This window comes from Musa acuminata, chromosome BXJ3-5, assembly GCF_036884655.1.
Source record: "Musa acuminata AAA Group cultivar baxijiao chromosome BXJ3-5, Cavendish_Baxijiao_AAA, whole genome shotgun sequence".
NCBI classification, from domain to species: domain Eukaryota; kingdom Viridiplantae; phylum Streptophyta; class Magnoliopsida; order Zingiberales; family Musaceae; genus Musa; species Musa acuminata.
The window spans coordinates 3,986,653-4,008,680 of NC_088353.1; the positions used below are offsets into that span (position 1 = coordinate 3,986,653).

A 22,028-nucleotide genomic window follows, 5' to 3' on the forward strand; every position below is an offset into this window, starting at 1 on the left:
AGTCAGAAAGGTTTAAGCTTGACAGCATTTTTGGGATTCATAAGACATATTTGAATGAACTACTACTGATTCCTTCTCTTGCACATTAGACAACACCTACAAGCCACACAAAAATCTGTTCTTTTGCGTGCTTCTATGATAGGAGATTGTAGACCGCTGTGATTCTGGAGCTCACAAATATTACACACTATCGATGATCCTTTTAAGGTACGCAAATCAGCAATCAAAGTAAAACTTCATGTAGTAGCTATAAAAGACTTGACGCTGCCATCAATTCCCTCCCACACCATCGGTAAGGCAACAGGAAGAGCAAGCATGGGCATGATAGCTTCATTCGCTAGACTCTGCGTACTAATCCTCCTCCCCTACGGCCTCCAAGCCCAAGCTAGGTCCTCCAACAGAACAACTCCGGCGCTCATAGTGTTCGGCGACTCGGTCGTAGACCCAGGCAACAACAATGCCATCGTCACCACCGTCAAATGCAACTTCCCGCCCTACGGCAAAGACTTCATCGATCACAAAGCCACCGGCCGCTTCAGCAACGGGAAGATCCCCTCCGACATGATAGGTAGTAAGTGTGATGAGAGTGTCGTCAGATTACATGAACTAATGGAGAGCAAATAAGCCTGGTGGTTTCTTCCAGCTTCTAGACTAGGAATAAAGCAGCTCGTACCAGCATACCTTGGGACAGAGCTCGACGCCGAGGACCTCCTCACCGGCGTAAGCTTCGCTTCAGGTGGCTCGGGATACGATCCTCTGACAAGTGAATTGGTGGTATCCGTTGCTATCCGTCCTTGTAGTTTTGCCTGTTCTTGTACTCGTAAAGACTCGAATGCCTGATGCAGCAAGCTATACCGATGAGCGAGCAACTCAACATGTTTAAGGAGTACATGAAGAAGCTGGAAGAGATTGCGGGAGAGAGAAAGGCACGGGACATCATCTCCAGGAGTCTGTACCTCGTGATTACGGGGACCGATGACCTGGCGAACACGTACTTTACCACACCGTTTCGCAGAGTAGAGTACGATCTCCCATCCTACATTAAGTTTGTGGTGGAGACGGCTACAAGCTTCGTGCAGGTATTCCTTCTCATTTTACCGAGTCTCTTGCTGAAAGAAATGGAGTAATGGCTTCTCATTTTGAGTTCGAGCTCTGCATGCAACCTCGTTGTTAGAAGTTCTTGGAAAGATCACGTCTTCAACTGTACAACATAAGAGTACACTAATGGCAGACTACAACAGATTCAGGGAAAGCATAGACTACAGTAAAAATGAAACTACAACATTACTGTACTGATAAGAGGGCTTTCAAGAATTTCTCAGAGAACCACCATTTGCTCAATATGTTTCATCTAGGATTAACCTATCAATTTAGATTTTACCTATCAATTTAAATATTTATTGAATTATTTATGCTTTTCTTCTCTACTAAATTCATTGGGCTTTTGTTTGAATTATTTGCCTAGTCCATCTTTGAACAATTGTCATGGACTTAGATTTTGATTCTTGTTTATAAGGTTTTAAGATCGACATTTTCAAAAAAAAAATCATGTTTGACTATAAAAAATAGCTCACTAGCTAATTTTGTGACATTAGGAAATTCATGCACAATTTATAGTGACTATATATATATATATATATATATATATATATATATATATATATATATATATATATATATATATATACATATATATATATATATGGCTGGCAAATGGTAATCTTTTTCCCTTCGTACCAATTAGCTATGCTAAACTATAGAAAAGCATAAAAGAACATCCAAATTGATAACCCACATTATTCATAATGATCTAAAACGCCATAGATCCTCACAAACAATTAAGCCCTTCCATCTAGTTTTACATCCCATTGCTGGTTATCAAGCCATTAGTAACAAAATAAATGGTCTATCTGATACGCATCATACATTTTGGCATTTATCATTTGCCTGTATGGAAAAGTTGACTTCACTAAGTTTAGATTTTGTTTGCCAACAACTGAATAATAAATTAGCAGACAAGAAATATAAACAATTTACCAAAAAATTTCTCAGCAACTGTCAATCAAAAACTGGATATGAGACTATTTAGTTCAATAGTAAGAAAAGAATGAAAATCTTGCATATTAGAAACTAGTGACAGAACTTCACTTTCATTCAACTCCCAGCTTCACTGGAAATTTACATATTTACAACAGTCAGGAAATATAATCATTGGTTGTGATGGTTTTGTCGTTCCACATCCTCATCGAAAATAAGGTTCATAACACTTGTTCAATGAGATATCACTGCCTAAAAAATTTCTGGCTCAAGCCACAAACAGCAAGGAAATGATTAAAAAGAGTCGTGTCTATTGAGCAAAAAATTGCAAATTAGAGGAAGCTACTGATTTAAATGAGTGAAGGTAAACCTACACAACACTAAGTAAAACAACCAGGAAAAGAGCAGAGCAGTGTTTGTCTTCTTATTGCCGCTGCACTAAAACAAGGCTTCCTTTCAGTTTCAAAGATACTAAAGAAGCTCAAAACTTGTTTCAGGAACTGTACAATTTAGGGGCACGAAGGATCAGTGTCTCAGGAATATCTCCTATAGGGTGCCTACCATCACAAAGAACTCTGGCAGGAGGGATTGAAAGAGAATGTGCCGATCTCTATAACCAAGCCGCAGTCATATACAACTCTGAGCTATCAAAAGAGTTGCAAAGGCTTAACCATTCCCTACCAGGATCAAGAATACTCTTCATTGATATGTACACATCTTTGCTTGATCTGATGCAACGCCCTGAAGCTTATGGTAAATATAATCAATGCAATCTTCATCATAAGCGGTTCACGAAAATCTTATCAGAAGCTCAAAGCCTTGCTTCTTACTTGGTATTGTTTCATTTGTTAGGATTCAAGGAGACTGCAAGGGGATGCTGCGGCACAGGAATTTATGAGGTTACACTTACTTGTAATAGCTTCACTGCACCCCCATGTGAAGATGTTTCGAAGTACTTATTCTGGGACACCTATCACCCTACAGAGAGAGCGTATAACATTATCATAAAAAAAATTTTAAGGCAGTATCCGTCATCACTAAACTAAAACTTGATAATTCACCAGTAATAAATAGAAAATGTGTTGTTCTGTTGCCAGGCAATATAATGACCATTTAAAAAGAATTTCCTGATCATCTCTTCTTCTCTGTGCCTTTGTTTTGTTCTTCCGAATGATGATTCATTATCAGCACTCCACTTCTACATGTAATATTTCAAGAGTTTTGGAATGACATCTTGAAACCTCACTTCAATTTCCCTCGGAAGAAACGAAAGAGATTCCTAGTCTAAATGATGCACAAAAGCATAATCCATGTCATCTATGAAGAAAAGGCATATTTCACAGAAAAGCAAAATCAGGATCACGTAATATTTGTATAAAGATCTATATACAACCCAATGTCGTTTTGAGGTGATAATTTCCACATAACTGTCCTCTAATTCTTAGATGCAGTGGTTGCAAGCTGCACACCTGCATACTAAGCCATATACATATAGAAAAGGAAAAGGGCAGAATGTATATGGGAAAATAGATTCCAATAGAAGCCTTAACGAAGCTTATTATGTGCTACTGCCTGGCAGAGCTCATCTTCATAAATTAGAACTCTAGTAGAAGCCACAGCCTTGAAAAGTGGCCTTGGCAAACCTGGAGGGGCAATGCGCCTTGGAGATAATGTAGACTCCTGGAAAAGAACAGCTGAAATTTGTTTCATATCCATTATGTGAAGACGAGGAGGACGAGGTCCTTGTCTCGGAGCTCTTGGAGTGTGTGGGCTTGATACCCACATACCCTTCCCTTCCTTCCTGGAAATGCAAAATAATATAAGCATAAGATAGGAAAAATGAGGAATTAAAGGAAATGGAAGCTTCCATGATTATGTTTATTCTGCTGTACCTTATAAATGACCAATGTTCACTTGGAACAGGAGTTCTATTCCTAAGCATCCCTTGCCTAGACCTGTCTGGAGTAGTGTAATTAAAATGTTGTTTCCTAGCCAAAAGGACCTGGCTCAAAGCACAAGACTTGTCATATTATTATCTAAGGAAATCAAATAAAGCTTGTGCTGCAATCTTAATAACAACATATAGTCAAATGATCTCCTATCGTTGACAGAAAATTAGCTTGATGCAATATTATGGAAATCATGCACAAGATGGGAACTTCAGAAAGGAGAACATTTTTTTATGGAAAAGTAACAGAAGGGATGAAAAAGAAAATACAAATTGTCGTTGCAAGACCTATAACAAAGTAGCTTTTATAAAGTCTACAAAACTAGGGATGACATTGTATAATAAACTACATTCATAAATAGTCATGAAAAGGTAACTCAATTCTCGAGATATATGTACATATAAGAAGGCTATGAGTAGAAGAAAGGAAACTCAATTATCAGAAAGCAAACTTGTTTGAATAGAATCATCAACGAAGATAAAACAAAAGAGAGGCTCAATTCACATCAATTATCAGGGCTACGAACAACAAAGAAAGCTAAAATAGAGCACTTACTGCTGTTCGAACTTGCTGACAAACATGGAAAACAGCTCTTAGTTGATCATGATGCAAGTAGCACAGGATTTTAACCTTAGAACAAGAAAGAAATAAAATCATCGGTCATGCCATAACAGCAAATAAAAAAATTAACATAGATAACAAAAGTGAGAAAATGTATCAAAAAATTGTTCCCAACACACACCAGAAGATCCATAGGAAGAGATTCAAGCCTTGAAAGACCATCAGAACCGACAGCGTGCTGTGCTTTAGGTGTTTGAGGCTGTTTCTGTTGCTTACTGACTTCTGTTGCAGGCTGAAGGTAGACCCCAACAGGAGACACGGTAGGGATACTCTCTCGGATAATCTCATTTTGATGTAGTTTATCTATTTCTTCCTTAGACTCCAAGATAACCCCTTTCATCCCTACATCTGCACAAGATCTGGCAGTGGTCCTGCTGCAACTGAGCTGCACAAGTGCACCTGGGTTCATGTACTTGTTTCTGGCATTCTTCATCCTCCTTTTTTGACGAAATGTTATTGATTCTGGACTCATCAGGAAGAATATCCCAAAATAATTCAAGGGCTTCTCTGCTTCCTGACTGTCAATTCAAGGAAATAAGGACAAAAAGGAGGTATCGCCCAATGCAGGAAAAAAAAAAAAACACTTAAATTACCAACTGATACAAAATGGTTTACATATTAGCACAAAAACATAGTAGTTTCGTGACATAATAATTCTAGCAAAAGAAACTGAATAAAGTTCTGAAGATTAATTCCTCAATCAATTCATAAGCTACAAGTGCATTTGGGGGAACCAAACTGACTGATTCACTATTTCTATAAAAGAAAGTTACAACTATGGCCATTCAACAACTAAAGACCACATTAGAAAGATACTTAACAAAGCTAGAGAAGCAAGTAAACCCATATGAGCATCAAGTTCATTTTTTTGTAAGGGAATATGCTACCGGCGATCGGACCATTCCGGGAAAACCCTCAAAAGCAAATCTAAAGCTACATGAATAAAGGATTACTGTACCTGGACGGCACAGGTTCAATGATGAAAGAACAGACAGCAGGAATCCTGCACATCCTACAAGCAACTGTTATAGTGCAAAAGGTACTGATTCCTTCACTAGAATTAACACCAATGATCTAAATCCCATTCAGACTCTGTCTTTATTGGCTGGTGAATCCTACCCAATGCCAAACACAACCAAGAGTGCCCGGCCAATTGCCAATGTGATGTATGTGTGAAAGAATGAAACTAGAAAACACAAGATGCTGAAACCCACTCGTTTGCAGGATCATTAACATGAAACTCACAAGCGATTAGCTTCGACTCCCAGCTCCAGCCGGCATCTTCTCTGCAACACGAGCAAACCAACGTCAAAGGAACATTCGGAAAACCGAAGTCAGAAACCCAACACCAAAACCTGAAACAGAACTTCAGAAACCAACCAAATCTTGGAACGCCAAAAGAGGCAAAGGAGAGACTAAGAGTCAGGAAAGAGAACAACAACCCTAATTGATTGGCTGGACGTGCACTCGTGGGAGCGGGCGGCGCCGTTAGGGCCCGCAGCTGTCGCCGCAGTTCCCGATCTGACGGCGGAGAGCGCGGCGACGAGCTCCGATGATTTCGTTCGCCAGCTCGTGACGCTCCGCTTTTGTTTCTTTTAATCGATTTTCTCGATGTAGGGTAATTGATTTGGCATTTTAAAAATTTAAACTTCGGATTATGGAGGGAAGCAGAAAATATAAATTAATATATATAAATGAATTGTTTTTTTTTTTAATTTGAAGGTATATTATATATATATATATATATATATATTTATTTATTTATTTATTCTTTGATCTGATCCTTTCTGGTAACGTGGAGTGCCGAAATCTTGTTGATGGGGGAACGAACACACGAGGTTTAGCCTCGGATACTTTTCCTTTCTGCCTCCCCCATGTCAGGTTTATGGGGATCCAAGAAAAATAGTGGACATACTATAATATTTTTTTCCCCATTCTTTTCTTATAATTTTTTAGAAAGAAAAGGGAATCCTATGATGTGAAGATTTGGACGGGTCCTTCCATTGGTTAATTAATGGGATTAGCTTGTTGAGACGATTCATCGTGTCGTCGTATACCCACTTTTCCATGCTTTATTTAGGTAACGACTAAGTGACTCGTATCTTTTATGTAATCAAAATGGAAGAGATACATTGCTTTCGCAATGATGACATTCAATGCAATCGGGTTTAATTAACTGATTTGACTCAGTCTTCCAAAACACAGATTTGGTATCCCTAAATTTGACTCAAACTTAAGTTATTTAAGGAATGATGGTGTGTACTTATTAATTTGAGTTCAGTCATTTTGGATTAATGGTTCAAAATCAGTGTCAATTTCTAATTTAGCTCAGTCTCAATTCGAATAATACTCTAATTTAATTCAAACATAGTTCAAAACTTAGGTTCGATCAGCTCAAGTCCTATTCTAGTTGGGCGTTAGCACTTGTGTCTGAAAAGGCCGAGTTTTGTCACTTACAAAGACAGATATGCATTTAGGCGCCTAGAAGCTGTTTGACGGAAAGCGCGACTGAACTGAGTTCCGGGCGGTAAGCAAGACGTAACACATGCAATAACTACAGAATCAAATGATGGGATCGCCCATCCACTTGGGTGGGGGTCGGGCACCCCAAGATGCGTCTTCTGCGTGTGGTTGACACCTTGTGCGTGTTTAGTGATAATTACACATATATACAATTTGTTGGAAACACCAACGAGTAGAGGTGATACAAATATTTGACCTGCACTCTGGCCACACAAAGAGTTACATACAGCCCAATGCCATCATATAACAGAGAAGCCAACTCCGTGAAGCACAAAACACTACAGGAACTCAAGTTGCCAAAGGAGCAGTGATCTCAAACAAAGATAACATTCCCATTCTTCCCCTCGTACATATACAAACAAAACGAGGCTCAAAAGTTGGGACGAATACAATCACCCACTTGCTTGTTTGATAGCATCGTGCATGACAAGGTGCCTTGGCTCCATGCGTGCTTATTCTTCTCTTGACACCAAAATACAAATTTCCATCAAGATATTGGTTGGAGCAGGTTTCATGAAGAATCATCCTAAACCCACAAAAGTCTAATTTCGACCATGACCAGATGTACATATAGAAGCCAAGTACTTGTAAACAGTCGAACTGAATCATTTTAAGTTAGTAAATATACCTTCATCATGAGCGCATGTCTCGTTTACAGACCGGACAAAATGTTCCCCATTTCGTTAACCAGGAATCAACACACACCAAATGGAAATCTGCACAAGTCATTAGGTATATCATGAAACAAGAAAAAAGTGAGCATCGTGATGAACAAGGTGATGTCAACCAAAATGTTAGACTAACGCCCGAGGGACACAAAACCAACCAAGTATACCACTCATTTATAAATCAATTTAGTTTCATCAATGTTAGAGGTTATCACTGATAAACTAGTACAAAGCAGGTGTTCATCTATTTCTGTAAAATTCACAACTCATCATTCGAGGTAAAATCATTATTTAGACGAGAAACAGGAGCCACAACAGGCTTCCAAATTATAAATCACTTGATGACAAAAACAAGAACTCATTGTGTTGCCAATATATTTGAGGGTAAAATCATTCCGGAGTCAACCAAGCCTAATCGAAAAATCAGAAGGCTACCAAACTAGATCACTATTGTCCAGTTTGGAAAAAGGAAGCTTTTTCAAGCATTAAAAACCCCATTGGCAATGAATGAATCTTATCGATGATAACACCCAATGGTTCCCAGTATGCATTCCAATGAACTAATTCATCTTGGATAATTTCAACAAGAAACCTCAGAAGACTAAGAGAAACTACAAAAAGATGGAATGTTTGACAAAGAAACAGGGAGAACAAGAAATATGATTAGTACAGCTTACCATGTAGACAGGGAAGAACTCTCAGGGAATCTCCATCTCTGTAATCTTCAAGGCAAATAGCACAAGTCTCTGCTGTATGCTTGCTATTTAAGTAGGCAGTTCTAAATGTGAAGCAGGGAATCATTTCCACTGCTTCTCTTTTCATACTAGAAGGCTGACTATGAACTCCATTCCGAAGAAGCCGACAGTTTCTAGCCAACATAAATGCAGCAAGTACCATTATTATGACAACAAGAGAAACAAAGGAGATAACCAGGATGGTTCCAGCAGTCTCGTCCATTGAAGATCCTATACAACATTCGCCCTTTTCACCTCGAGCAAACTTCTTTAAAGTCTCACCTGCCATCTTTGAAACAAAAACTGCATGTATATGTATGCCAGCAGAATCTCCAACCACTGCAGCCACATAATATGTAAATATATAATGAAAAGAGAAACACATATAGATGAGAAGGCAAAGATTTGAACAACAGAATGCACAAAAGATACAAGAAGAGTAAATAATGATTTAATCAAGGTGGAGAGTAAGCATCTAATTTTCAGTATTACATGTAGAGTTAAGCCTCACGAGTTCACCCAATAAGCTTTAATGTAGAGAAGGATATCATTATCTAGGCATAAAGAAACCAACAAGTTAACAAAAGCAAACAAATTTGATCCTTACCCACAGTGTGCACATAGTACCCACAAGTCACAAGAGAAAAAGGAACTTAACATGCACATCAGAAAAGGCTGAAGAAAATGTGAAACTTTCATAAAATGCATCAAGGTTATGAAATGGTAGACAATCCAGGTTATGAAAGCATAAGTTCCTATCTCTGTTGGACAGCCATTCATATCCATAGATCAATCATTTTATTCCAAGACCTAAGCTGCTTCTAGCCTTCACATTAAGAAGTCTTAGTACAAATCTGCTAGTTAATCACCATACAGTTCTTGAAGCCTCCAGTTGTGCTCATTCATCTGAGTCTCTCATCCCAATACCAGCTTACCATCACTAAATCTTTCAAATCTTCTACTTATCGAGTTGGATATCTTCAACGTTTAAGATAGTAAATCACTTCAGTATTTCAAAAGTATGATCACAGATGTCCCATGCAGATTGATATGCATCATGCAAATGAAGATAAAAAAAGAAAATAATCAAGATGGATATAGACTGGTCACAATGGTCAAATTGCAAAAAAAATATTTCCACATCAAATTTTGGAAATACAATGGCAGGCAACTGAGTGTTCCATGTCAAGAAAAAAAATTAAAAGATATATGAAGCCAGTTTGTAAATGCCAGAACTGGAAAAATAAAGATGTTACTGCAAAAGATGCTAGTATCAAATGAGGACAAGTAGCAGGAAGATCTCATATCATTTATCGGGTCCTTGAATGGAACAGAACATATTTATATGGTTGATAAAGTAAGATGGAAATGAAAATTGTTGAGTCCAGATGAGGAAACCATACAAATGGTTGGAAGAGGGATAATCAGAAGTAATATTAGATATTTGAAGGGGTCAGGTTGGGTAGAAAGAAGAAAGACATTCAAAAATTCAAAATCTTTTATAAACCTAACAAAGAGTTGCATGATAACCATTATCTACAATAGAAGAATAATTAAGTAAAAAAGTCATCGAGATCAGATTGCTTCACTTAAATCAACCACAACAGTGATAGTCCTTTTCTAATGTTGACCTAAACTAATAAATCATAAGCAATTTTGATAGACTAGGGCATGATGCTAAAAATGAGACAAAACTTGCTGTCTGTATAAGATTTGATCTATTCAGATATAAGGTACCAGACTACTACCTGAACTTAAATTCAGCTACTGGAAAAAGAACCGAAACTTTTAATCTATTTTAGGCTATAAAAGGGATTAGTTAATGTAAATCATCGAGCCTAAAAAGGACAACAACATAGGTTGATAATAAATTCTAATGGATGGCCATGATATGCTGTAACATTTTCTCTTCAGTTCTAGCAATATTTTATCTTCTCCTTTTGGCAACATATTCCCTTTTCCTTTACAACACAAACCCTATGTATGATCTAATATATGAATCAAATTAGACTTAACAATCCGATCATTTTTCCAAAACCCAACCCCCAGTCTGAATAGCCAGATCCTGATATGATTCATAAACATGACTTTAAACCTTGCTTGTAAGATAAAAATGTTTTGAACTGTAAATAATAATAATAATAAGTTAATAACAATAATAATAATAATATCACAAATTCACAATGTTATTTAACTCCAAAAACTACCTTGTATCATTAAGCAAATAGTCCCTAAAGAATACAGATCAAATTCACATCTTCATGATATCATTAATTATATGTCAATCGTTCTCCCTCCCAAAACTTTTATCAGTCAACAAATCTTCCAAATTACCTTCTTTTTGCACTCTAAATCTTCTTCTGAAGCAAATGGCTTTATCATGCTACTAGTTGCTCGGCAACTAGGTGCGAAACACATTTGGAAAACCTGTATCCACCCCAGAACTATTTATTATCCAACTGCCTAAATAGTTACTAGCACCAGTTTGACATAAAACCTTGCATTGCCGAGTTATCCAAAATTAGTTGATCCTATGCACCACACTAATTGATTGTATGCTTCAGCAATAAGGACCTCCTCAAGATATAACATAGAGGTCCGAACGACAAATATCCAGTTTGCATCCATAATGTGATCCTTCTTTGGTCCAGTGAGGAGGACGAGAAGACACTTAATGTGCACAACATTATGTGATGGCTGGAAGATTTTGCTTTCTCAAAAACCTGACAAACAAATTGAAGAAAGATAATTATAATCACGAGGCGGGCGCCCATTCTCACTGGAAAAGCAATCACAGGAACAAGAACAAGAGAGGGTGGGAAACAGCCGTATTGTGCACTCACTGGAGTACAAACTGCTCTTCTCCTGGTCGTCGTATATGATCGCAGCCTCAAATCCACCATCCTGGGCGTTCCTAACCTTCTCCTCGAAGCTGCACACGCCCCTGGAGATCAGAACAAACCTCGCATCTCCTCCGCCGCTGTCGCCTACGGCAGTCCAGTTAGTCCTGAGAACAGAGCACGCATCAAGGGGCTCGGCGGCGTGCAGCGATCCGCAGATCCCCAGTCCATCGACCGGAACAGCTGGAAGCACCACCCGAGATTAGCGAATTCTTTCGGCTAACCTAACCCTAGAATGGATAGAAGGGGGAGCGCGAAATCACCGAAGCGGGCGGGCGCGTCGATGAAGGTGAAGGAGAATGGCTTGGAGCGGAGGTGTACGAGGGCGTCGGAGGGGCAGAGGAGGGAGGAGACGGAGACGAGGAAGAGAGAGTAGGAGAAGAAACCAGCAAAGCCACGGACGAGGCGGCGACGGGGGCGACCAGAGGATGTCATCGCCGCAGCATCACCCTGTGATATGTAGTGCTTCAGTTAGCGATCTTTCGCTTCGTTCAGTGGGGCGATGGTTGGCTCGTGTGCTGCGTCACCACCGGAGGGAATGCGGATGGCGGTGTCGATGGTGGCTTGGTGCACATGGAAACGTCTCACCGGAACGCACCTCTAGCGTTTTGGCTCGGGTCGTCGGGTGATCCTAACCCATTAATTAATTAATTTATTAATAAACGCTATTTAAATAAAATTTCTGGTTAATTATTCTTAATTAAAATTGTTGGATTAAATTCAACAAAAAAAATATAAATATTAGGCCTAATGGGTTCAAGAAGCGACTCCTTTTTGTTTAATTGCTCATTTCACTCACTATCGGTGGGTTCATGTTTATATGGTTCATTTCTCTCTCTCTTTTGATAATGTTAATTTGACTCAACTCAACATTTATTAAGTATTTTTATTTTTTATAATATTTTTTAAAGGATAAAAATTTGTTAATTTGAATTTTTTTGGTTGGTTGAATGGTAAAAGGCACATGAGATATACTACTTTCGAACTTTTAGGCACTGGAAAAGGAAATCCACTTGCAACAAATTCCACAAAGGTATGGACTCGAAGCCCACGAATGGTAAGCATCATGATGCCACCTTCATCATGATGAAAAGAAAGCCATCTTCATCCAGATCTATTCCACCTCATTAAATCTGATCAAATCAGAAGATGGACAACAAAGACCACTTTATTAGTTCTAATTTATTTGATCTCTTCTAAATTTAATCTATTTCAGATCTATTCCATCTCATCCATCAAATTTGATTCGCTACATACTTGATTGATTTTGATCATAAGAGAACACTTGATCCAGATCTCTTCCTCCGAATATCAACAATATTTGACACTCCAAGTTCCATGTAGCTACTTTAATTTCTTTTAAGTTGTCCGGCGATAATTATAGATCCTAACGAGTACGGTTCAACAATGTTCTTTTTAAATATGATTTACTAGCACTCGAAAATATTTAAATATAAAATATTTAAATACCAAGAGAACTAATGTTAATGATAAATCATAATCATAAATTATAATTATATCAAAACCATCTTATTTTATAAGACATTGGTTACTAGCTCCATAGCACAGCACCACTAATTTCTTTATCCAATATTATAGTAGTAGCGTACTCGAGTTATAAACTATTTTCGCTAATTACTCTTGTACTCAAGTTACTGTGATGTGATGATTTAGTTCGATGAAAATAACACAAGAGAAAAATATTATTATTGATTATATGTAAAATCTAAAAATTATTATAAATAATTTAACTTTAATAGGTCATCTCATGAGTGATGAAGAAGTTATTATCGTACTCTCGATGGTAATTCCAACACTTAGACTTACCGATATCATTTGAATAACATATAACAAATTGATTAATCATGAAACTTATAGAAGAGAGAAAAACGAAACCAACTATCACAACTCGATTCAATCAAAATTCTAAAGGAAATAATAATCAAATAAATAAAAACTTTAATAAAAGACTGAACGAGATGTCTCATGAATATGAATACATAAGTAACGCACAAAACCTCTCCAACCATATTGACAACTTCAACCCAAACAATTTAGGAAATAACTTCAACAGTAATCACTATAATTATAAGTAGTTTTGGCATCACAACAATAATAATTAGCAAAAAATTATCTATTAGCTTTGTGACCAAATTGGACACAAAGCAAAAATTTATCGATCTCAACCTAAGTCTATTACTACATCCAATTAGCCTCAAGTAAATATTATGACTATTCCGACTACTCATCCAAGCTATTAGATTATTGACATTGGTGCTTTTCATTATAAACTTCTATTATGTAGAATTTATTCATTTAAATCGACTATAGAGATAATGAAGATATCATCATTGGTAATAATAATGAAATCCCTATTGCTCACACTGGTTCCACAATACTTAATTCACGCATGCACTTTTACACTTGATATTTGTATGTACCTCACATTAAAATAAACTTTATTTTTGTACCTTAATTTTGGATACAGAATAATATCTCTATTAAGTTTTTTTCTAACTATTTTTTTATAAAGGAATTCAACACGAGGGCATCCTTGTTCCAATGTTAGAATCAAAACACATTTACAAGTAGCCATCAACTTTACAAATCTTCCAATCAATCGCTTTTATTTCAATTGTTGCTCTAATCGATGTAGCATCGTCACCTTTATTGTATGTTATCCTTCACTCAATAATAACTAATTTTTTATTACTTTATTTAAACTTTCAAATCACGTAGAATTGTAAGTCATTATAATATTTGCCTTAGTAATAAAAGTCAAATTATTTTTTAAAATGTCTTTCATATCCTGCTCCAAATCATTTTAAATTATTTATATTAATATTTGGAACCTTGTCCTAATCACTTCCTTTGATAATTTTATATTTTATATCATTTTTATAGACTACTTTATTAAATATAGATGATTCTGTTATGAAGTCACTCTTTACTTATTTTAGAAAGATAGTCGAGAACTTTAATTCTACTATTAAAATAGTTTACTCTTATGAAAGAAGTGTTATCAAGGTTTAAGAATTTACATCTCATCATGTGATATATAACATCTAAAGTCACTATCGCACACACATCAATTAGTTAGCTCTGTCAAACGAAAGCACTGACACATAGTTGAAACTGGTCTTACCCTCCTACACTAAACCTCCATGTCATTAACATTTTGATCAATAGTCTTTCAGACTACGATCTACCTCATTAACTACATGCTTATCCCAATCCTATAATATAAATTATAATTTAAAAAATTATTTTATAAAACTCAAAACCTTCATAAATGGTATTATGCTTCACATTAGTTAACGCCAAGATCCAAATCTTGTATATTCATTAGATACTCCTTTGAAGATAATATTTTTTAATGCTATGATCCTCGTACTCATAAGATCTTTGAATCACATCATATTATTTTTATTAAGTTTACCTTTTCCTTTCTAAAATATTGTTCTTCAGTAATGCGAGCTACTACAACAACCCATCACCGGTTCATATGAATACACTTCAGACCCCCTCAAGTGCACCTGTCACCATATCAACTAGTTGTTGTCCGTAGACCTATACTTTATTATTACTCCAGTTTAGTAGCACTTCACCTCCTTTGTAATTTCTTAATCTACCTTTTTTACTAACTCACTTTGTAACACCCAATGAAACAATGCCTTAGCATCATGATGTTTTTATCTTCTTTTTAGCTAAGTGACTCTGAAATGCATCAACATGATCAGGTACGTGTTACCAACTCTTCACCAATTCGGATACATTCAATACAACCCAATAATATTACCGAGCCTAGACATCACATGACAACACGTTCTAAAAATGACATCTTCAAATCATATCAAATCCTTAATCTTCATGTTACCATAAGCTCTCCATCTGACCCTATTAAACCCACAAGCATCATCTAAGCACAAAAACATGGACCCTTGTACTATCTTACCTCATACAAAATTTTATCAAATACCAATAAATCTTTTGAATTAACGAAACTCAGATTAATCTATTACTAAATACAGAGCAATGTTTAATAGCCAAAGTGTTTCACCAACAACCAAATATTAATTTCATAAAGACCTTTAGTTTGATTGTTAAACCGATGATAATTCGACTCATCCTGAGTTTGGCTATTACTGAAGGCTATCATGTACGTCGATTATACGATAACAATGCTTTCTTATATGAGATATTAACTGAAGACATCTTTATATAGTAATGTATTTACTTTATTCACCCTCAATATTCAAATTATATTTATAAATTATAAAATTTTATTTATGGACTTTGCCAAGCTCCAAGATCCCGATATAAGGAACTTGGATTTTTTTTTTTAGTTTAGTCAACTTTGTTAACTTTAAATCTAAGTCCTCTTTATTCCAAAAGGGATATATTATATATCTACTAGTCTATTATCCATCAAGATTAAACAATTTCTTGAGTAATTGACAAAACGATTCTCCATCAAAGATCTAGAAACCTTAAGTTAATTTTCGAGAGTGAAAGCAACGTTCGCATTTCTACACTTTTCCTATCTCAAAATAAGTACATTTCATATTTATCATCTGAACATGTAGAATATCAAAGAAATCACCACCCCACCCTCTATCACTAAGTTGGTTAAATTATATAATATTAACCCTACTACAGATCCCATATGGTATCGATAAGTACTTTATTAATTATAATATTTATCTTACGTATCTAGATTTGTAGTCAGTAAATTATCATAATTCATTCATTGACCCTCCACTTCATATTAGTCTGCAACAAAATGCATCTTACAATATCTTAAAGAGACTCTTAATTATAAACTTCTTTATAAACACTCGTCACTTCATCTTTATACCCTCATCAATGTTGATTGCATCAATGCTAATTGGATAGGTAACACTAATAATAGAACATCTACATCAACTTATATTATCTTCTTTTAAGTAAATCTAATTAGTTAGTGTTCTAAAAAACAAAACAAACTTATAAGATTCACCATCGAAACTGAATACTGAGTCATCGCTACCATTAGTGCAAAATTCAATTAGATTACTAATCTACTATACAAACTCGGCATCAGCTCCTAATCTACTTCTACAATATATCATGACAATGTTAGTGCCACCTGCCTATGCTCATCCTAGTGTTTCACTCCGACATCAAACATATTATCATCGACTTTCACTTTATTAAGGATCAAGTAATCCACATTCACTATGTGTTTCTCATGTCCATATTTATGATTAATTAGTTAACTCCCTTACAAAACCTCTTGCTTATAGGATATTTCAATTATATCAGTCCAAGACTAACATCTTTAACTGAAGCTTAATTTTGCATGGACATGATAGAAGATCATATTAGAGACAAATATGAAATAACAATTTTGTATTGGTTACATGCTCTAATCTTTGATCAATCTATGATATGAGGATCAATCACTATAATATATATATCTATTATTTAAGTACATGATTTAAAAAAAATCTCCCAAATTTATATAAATAAAATCAATCCTTTTAAAATAAATTCTTTCTTCGCTACATTTCACTTCTGTTAGGCATGCATTTTTCTTCCCTTTTGATGTTCTCATGCTGTCTACCTTAACCGACGCTGCCAACCGGGGGCTCAAGTATAAAAAGAAAATTATTCATGGCAAATACGGGGAAGAAGTTCCCAATCGGTCTTAAGTGCCCAACTAAATGGGACGACTAAATCAGTATATTTGCATGAGCTCCATATGATTTAGTCTTCCCAAACTCTTATCAGCGATTTGGTGCCTAAAGTAAGTCAAAGAGGAGAATCACTATGCAGGTTCATTGCCTTGCTTTCCTTCCGATCACCGCAGCAACATCGAGATGCGAGGAAAGATGTATGAAAGCGAAAGAAACCCATGCAAATTAAGCCCAGCCAAGTTGTCCCACAGTGGGCTGTGGATAGGGTGCATGAGCTCCAAATGTGTTTGTTTGGCCAGAGGGGATGCAAGATCAAGAAGGAAACAAAACACCTTTAAGGATGATAATGTTGCCAAATGCATTGCTTGCCTAATCCTCACAGTGCTGATTCCGTGGCCAGGATATGAGAAAGCCCCACACATGTAGTGGGTTCCTTGGAGGAAAGAGCATCCACACACATGATAGGACCATCTCATGCAGCCGAAAGTTTTGTTAGATGTACCTTTTAGCTGTTAATATGTAGCTGTCCAAAACTCAGTAGCTAGCAGGCAGCGAGTCCTTTCAATCCTTTGTGCCAGTAGTTAGGTGGTGAAGTCAATATACTATTTTCTTGGATGTCAAGAACGAACCCATAGAAACTTCATATATTGCTGAATATGTTCAGCCAATTCTTTTCTCAGTTCTAAGCTCTCACCAAAGGAAGGAAAGGGAATAATTAATGGTAGCTTCAACTATGTCCAGTGTGAGAGCAACTTCACATTCCCATGAACATTGAACCTCTCGGACAGACGCAGATTGTGGACCCCACGTGAAGGCAAGTAGTCGGCAAACATTTCTGCAAAGGGTGTCGTCATGGTTTCAAGACCTTGAGCCTCGTATCGTGGCTTGCATACAAGCAGGGACGGCAGCTTATTCAATACAAATGAAGGATGCTAAAGCACCTCACTGAGAAAAGGAGTTAGTATAAACTACTCACTGTAGAAAGAAGGCCTCTGTCATGCTGGCATTTAATGGTGCTGATGTAGCACGTACATGGTGCTCACATGACGTGAGGAACAGAAGATATAAAGAGCCATACGGGAAGAGTCCTTACGGATTATATTTATGCATTGGCTGCGTCTGCGCATATTCACCATTGTCGAAGCCACTCAGTAACAACGATGCACACAAAACGTTAGCGCTAAGAAGAAGAAGAAGAAGACGATGATGATGATGAACAGGATCGATAGATGAAGGCGAGAGCGTCCGCATCGTTGTGCTGCAGAAGGAGACGATGAAGGAATCTCAAGACGTCCAGTTGCTGAAGCAACAGGATGTGAACATATCCCATGAATGCGAGAGATGTAAACATATTTGCATTCGCCAATCAATCTGTTGCTACTTGGCTTCTGAACTCCTTTAGCCGTAGACGGGGGATAAGGAATTGTTTGCTACGTCAAAAGTTCATGTTGCATGGATCAGAGCTGGTCATAAAGCTACGGGATAGGGAAAAGAAGAGCATGGACAGTGCATGGTTCTCGGATGGTCCCAATACTATGCTTCCTAGGAAGGCAAATTGGAAGTTAGGCGGAGAGATATGCTTAGTTATTTACCTCGGAGATAGGCCTTAGCTTATCTTCCATTGCCTTATTTTATGATCTCAATGTCCATTAATAGCCGTTAATGTTGACCAACACTCGAATGCACCAAGATTCTGGTTTATGGTTTAGCCATTGAGCAGCCATTTATAATGTCAAAGCTTGTTATCATTAGATCTCCGGCATATGTATCAAATTGGAGTAATTCCAGCACCAAATGTACCAACTTGTAAACTTTCTTTAACTTGTTCGTATAAACTTCTCAAATTATTTGAAGGTGCATTATGAAAGACAATGGCAAGACAGATGGTAATACATATTAAAAAAGGTTTTAATATTTTGATTATGATTGAAATATTCGAAGTCATTGATATATGATTGTACAAATGAGCGTCCTGTATAATGAATTAGAATTAATATGTGAGATAATAAATTAATTAGCATTAAATGAAGTCAGACAGGTAGAAATTGCTACCCTCGATCATGTTTTGTGCAGAATCGACATCACATCATTGCACTGCTCCCAACAATTTACCAGCATTCAATTCTGTACAGATCGGACAAGCGCAATGGTTCATGGCGATTGCGGCTTCATTGGATTTGGTCAATCTTCTCATACCGAGAAGCGTGACAACAGCTTTATTTACGGACCGTTCGGTGAATCCAATCCGAATCTTTACATACTTTTTTTCTGTCCTCGACTTTGTCCGAATTCATTTCTCAAGTGTTCGGAACGCGAACCACAAGTCTGTTCATACAGAGATGGAGACGCGAGTAATGGAGAGAGCATGGGATTGAATTATGCGATTATATTGTAGGATTGCAGAAGCAGTGTACACGCCACTGTGGTGGCTACGAGGAGCAATGATTGGTGCAGGCGAGGGACTGCCCTTCTCACAGCGGTTGCGTCGCCGGTGGCCAAGCTTGCAAGCCAAGAGTCGTCATCCAGCGTCAGACCACCGGTCGCTTTAGGTGTCGAAGTCGAGCTTGTCGAGGAATCTCTCGACGCTTTCTGACTGCTTTACATAATTATCGAGAAAGCAACAGAAGAACTTGATCAGATCACAAACATGAAGGTAGTGATGTCGGAGTAGAGTAAAAATGAAATAAACTGTAATTATCACAAACAGGTTGTGGACGTGAATTTTCGCATGTTCTCGTAATGAAAAGGTGGAACTTTCTGTGGTTGCTGAAACGAACCGAGGTTTTGATACCTTGGGGCAGATCGTGGGCAGAATGTGATGGTGTAATCGGCTTCGCCGGCGCAGGTGAAAGTGCTGGTGGGATCGTCGAAGGCGTAGCTGTACGACCTGGGGCACGCCGCCTTGAACATCTGCGAGTACGACGACGGACGGCACGTCGTCGGGCTCGCGAACGCGCCGCTGCAGCAGTACTCCGGCGTCCCGAACGCCTCGCAGGCGCTCCGGCACGCCTCGCCTTGCGCGGTCCGCAGCTCCGGGGGGCACATCCGGTTCAGGTCCACGACGCACCCCGTCGCGGCGCACTCCCCAGAGGCGCCGGCGCGCCTGTTTGCCTCCACCACCATCGGCAGGTTGTAGCCGTCGACCAGGCTGACGTCGTAGAAGTCCTGCCCCGCCGACGAGGGCGCGAGGGTGAACTCCGCGAGCGTGGCGGGTGGTGCGGCACCCGCGCCGTTGCATTCCACCTGGCCGGAGCCGCAGTCGCCCGTGGCGCAGGACCAGGTACCGCCGGTGGAGGAGCAGCCGGTCCGGGCCCAGAAGCGGCCTGACCAGCCGGCGGGGGCCTGGAAGGAGCGCGACGACGCGACAGGGAGCTCAAAGCCGGTGGATTCCAGCTGCGGGGTGCCGGCGTTGGACAAAATCCCTGGCCAAACGGTTTCCCCGCATCTGTTCACGAATGTAAATGTCGCCCCCTCCCCTGCACAAGCACACACACAAATCTTCCACTGATGAGAAAAACGCGAACAATTCATCGACAACCAAATAGACTGCGCTCGTAACAGCTACCTCCATGGAACAGGAAGAACAGCAGGTGAGCAGTCAGTAGAAGAACGGGAGCCGGAGAAGACAGCAGAGAAGGTTCCATCAGTCACTTGTGAAAATGTTTGTGAGACTTCTTTGCCTCTGTCCAACTCTAAACGGTGGCGAGGAAAGAATAGCAGGAGGGTTTCTTGGACTGGATGTGAAGAGAAGTGAGGGAACAAGAAAGATGACGAGGAGACTGGAAAGAGGTAGCAACACCAGCACCCATGAATTGCCAAGGGGAGGAGGAGGGGAGGAAGGCGAAGTGGGGGGGGGGGGGAAATCTAGAGCTGGGTTGAACAGGCATTTTATAGATGGTTTTCTGGCCTTTGATGGCGTTGTTAATTGCTGCTTTAGTGAAAAGGAGCTATTATTTGACATGATTAAAGCTTGTGAGTGCGCTTTAGTGATGGCGACTTTTGGCCTGTTTCTGGCTTCGAGGGACTACAGCTGGTGACGGGTGGTACTAACCGTGCGCTAACCGCTAACCAACTGTGGTAGACGTTGGATTACATTTCCTTTTTATTCCCCGCTTCTAATCAATATTGTTATTAATCATAAAAAAATTAAAATATTTTTTATTACTTTAAAATAAAATATACTAATCCTCCTGAGATCTATCATTTTATGTAATAATAAATAATTTATTTTTGTATTACTCTTAACGTACTACGGCCTTTTGTATCAGAATGCAAAGAGGGAAATTGGGCCGGATTCAGACTGGGCGGGTCATTCACGGTCTGCAACTCTACTATTATGACCGGTGAGCCGCCGCACCATCGGCTGGTCGAACCAAGATGGTGGCCTGAATAGGATTCCAAACCTCAACCAAGGCATCCCGATTAGCTGATGCAATATCTTTATATCGATTCAAGAAATCAGATAGATTTGTTCTTGGCATAAGTATTTGGAGTCGTCATCTCTGAACAGCCGACGTACATGTGTCACGCTTGGACACGGTGAGCAACCTCTTCTTCACGCGGCACGAGTCAGAAAGCAGCACCAAATGGCAATGGACGGTGAAGCAATACCACAGCACTGCTGTACGTACTCTATCTAATTAAAGTGCGTCATGCACGGCTTCATAGTTGCCATTCTCCAAGTGGGTTGGTGATGGTGATGAATGTGCATGGTAAAGCGTCGAGGATCACAGAAGACCCCACGAATGACGTCGTTCTTCAGAGGTGAGTTCGATCGCCTTTATAAAAGCTTAAGATCAATGTCCACTGTGTGCCATGCAGGATCCTAGTAAGAAAGCCGTTTTCTTCCCTGTCCATCTTCTTTTGCATAGCCTGGCCATGCTGTTTGCCTTTGTTTTCTTCATGGATAAGGATCAGA

At 38.5% G+C, this 22,028-nt stretch overlaps 4 protein-coding genes across 9 annotated transcripts; 1 reads left to right on the forward strand and 3 right to left on the reverse strand.

Moving 5' to 3' along the window:
* Positions 1 to 315: 315 nt before the first annotated feature.
* LOC135638553 (GDSL esterase/lipase At1g20120-like) lies at positions 316 to 3,171 on the forward strand. Its single transcript, XM_065151708.1, has 5 exons — positions 316 to 568; positions 644 to 774; positions 846 to 1,079; positions 2,535 to 2,790; positions 2,890 to 3,171. Exons 1-5 carry the CDS (start codon positions 316 to 318, stop codon positions 3,081 to 3,083), a joined length of 1,068 nt encoding a protein of 355 aa, XP_065007780.1. The 3' UTR covers positions 3,084 to 3,171.
* Positions 3,172 to 3,276: 105 nt separating this feature from the next.
* On the reverse strand, positions 3,277 to 6,197 carry LOC135582976 (F-box protein At4g35930-like). Of its 2 annotated transcripts, none has more exons than XM_065151709.1 (6): positions 6,050 to 6,197; positions 5,853 to 5,893; positions 4,729 to 5,125; positions 4,542 to 4,616; positions 3,930 to 4,039; positions 3,277 to 3,838 (listed from the first exon to the last, which is right to left on the reverse strand). In XM_065151709.1, the coding sequence occupies exons 3-6, from the start codon at positions 5,077 to 5,079 to the stop codon at positions 3,583 to 3,585; spliced, it is 792 nt and encodes a 263-aa protein (XP_065007781.1). In that variant the 5' UTR covers positions 5,080 to 5,125; positions 5,853 to 5,893; positions 6,050 to 6,197; the 3' UTR covers positions 3,277 to 3,582. The 2 variants fall into 2 exon arrangements, with proteins under 2 accessions (XP_065007781.1, XP_065007782.1); XM_065151710.1 differs by having other exon boundaries at positions 5,988 to 6,197.
* Positions 6,198 to 7,255: 1,058 nt separating this feature from the next.
* Positions 7,256 to 12,050, reverse strand: LOC135637626 (receptor homology region, transmembrane domain- and RING domain-containing protein 1-like). Of its 4 annotated transcripts, none has more exons than XM_065150285.1 (5): positions 11,696 to 12,050; positions 11,376 to 11,615; positions 8,476 to 8,871; positions 7,759 to 7,846; positions 7,256 to 7,587 (listed from the first exon to the last, which is right to left on the reverse strand). In XM_065150285.1, the coding sequence occupies exons 1-4, from the start codon at positions 11,865 to 11,867 to the stop codon at positions 7,764 to 7,766; spliced, it is 891 nt and encodes a 296-aa protein (XP_065006357.1). In that variant the 5' UTR covers positions 11,868 to 12,050; the 3' UTR covers positions 7,256 to 7,587; positions 7,759 to 7,763. The 4 variants fall into 4 exon arrangements, with proteins under 4 accessions (XP_065006357.1, XP_065006358.1, XP_065006355.1 ...); XM_065150286.1 differs by having other exon boundaries at positions 7,256 to 7,592; XM_065150283.1 differs by having other exon boundaries at positions 7,256 to 7,656.
* Positions 12,051 to 19,465: 7,415 nt separating this feature from the next.
* Positions 19,466 to 20,954, reverse strand: LOC103984570 (thaumatin-like protein 1). Of its 2 annotated transcripts, none has more exons than XM_009402088.3 (3): positions 20,676 to 20,954; positions 19,902 to 20,586; positions 19,466 to 19,703 (listed from the first exon to the last, which is right to left on the reverse strand). In XM_009402088.3, exons 1-3 carry the CDS (start codon positions 20,752 to 20,754, stop codon positions 19,487 to 19,489), a joined length of 981 nt encoding a protein of 326 aa, XP_009400363.2. In that variant the 5' UTR covers positions 20,755 to 20,954; the 3' UTR covers positions 19,466 to 19,486. The 2 variants fall into 2 exon arrangements, with proteins under 2 accessions (XP_009400363.2, XP_018681423.2); XM_018825878.2 differs by having other exon boundaries at positions 19,466 to 19,706.
* Between the last annotated feature and the right edge of the window lie 1,074 nt (positions 20,955 to 22,028).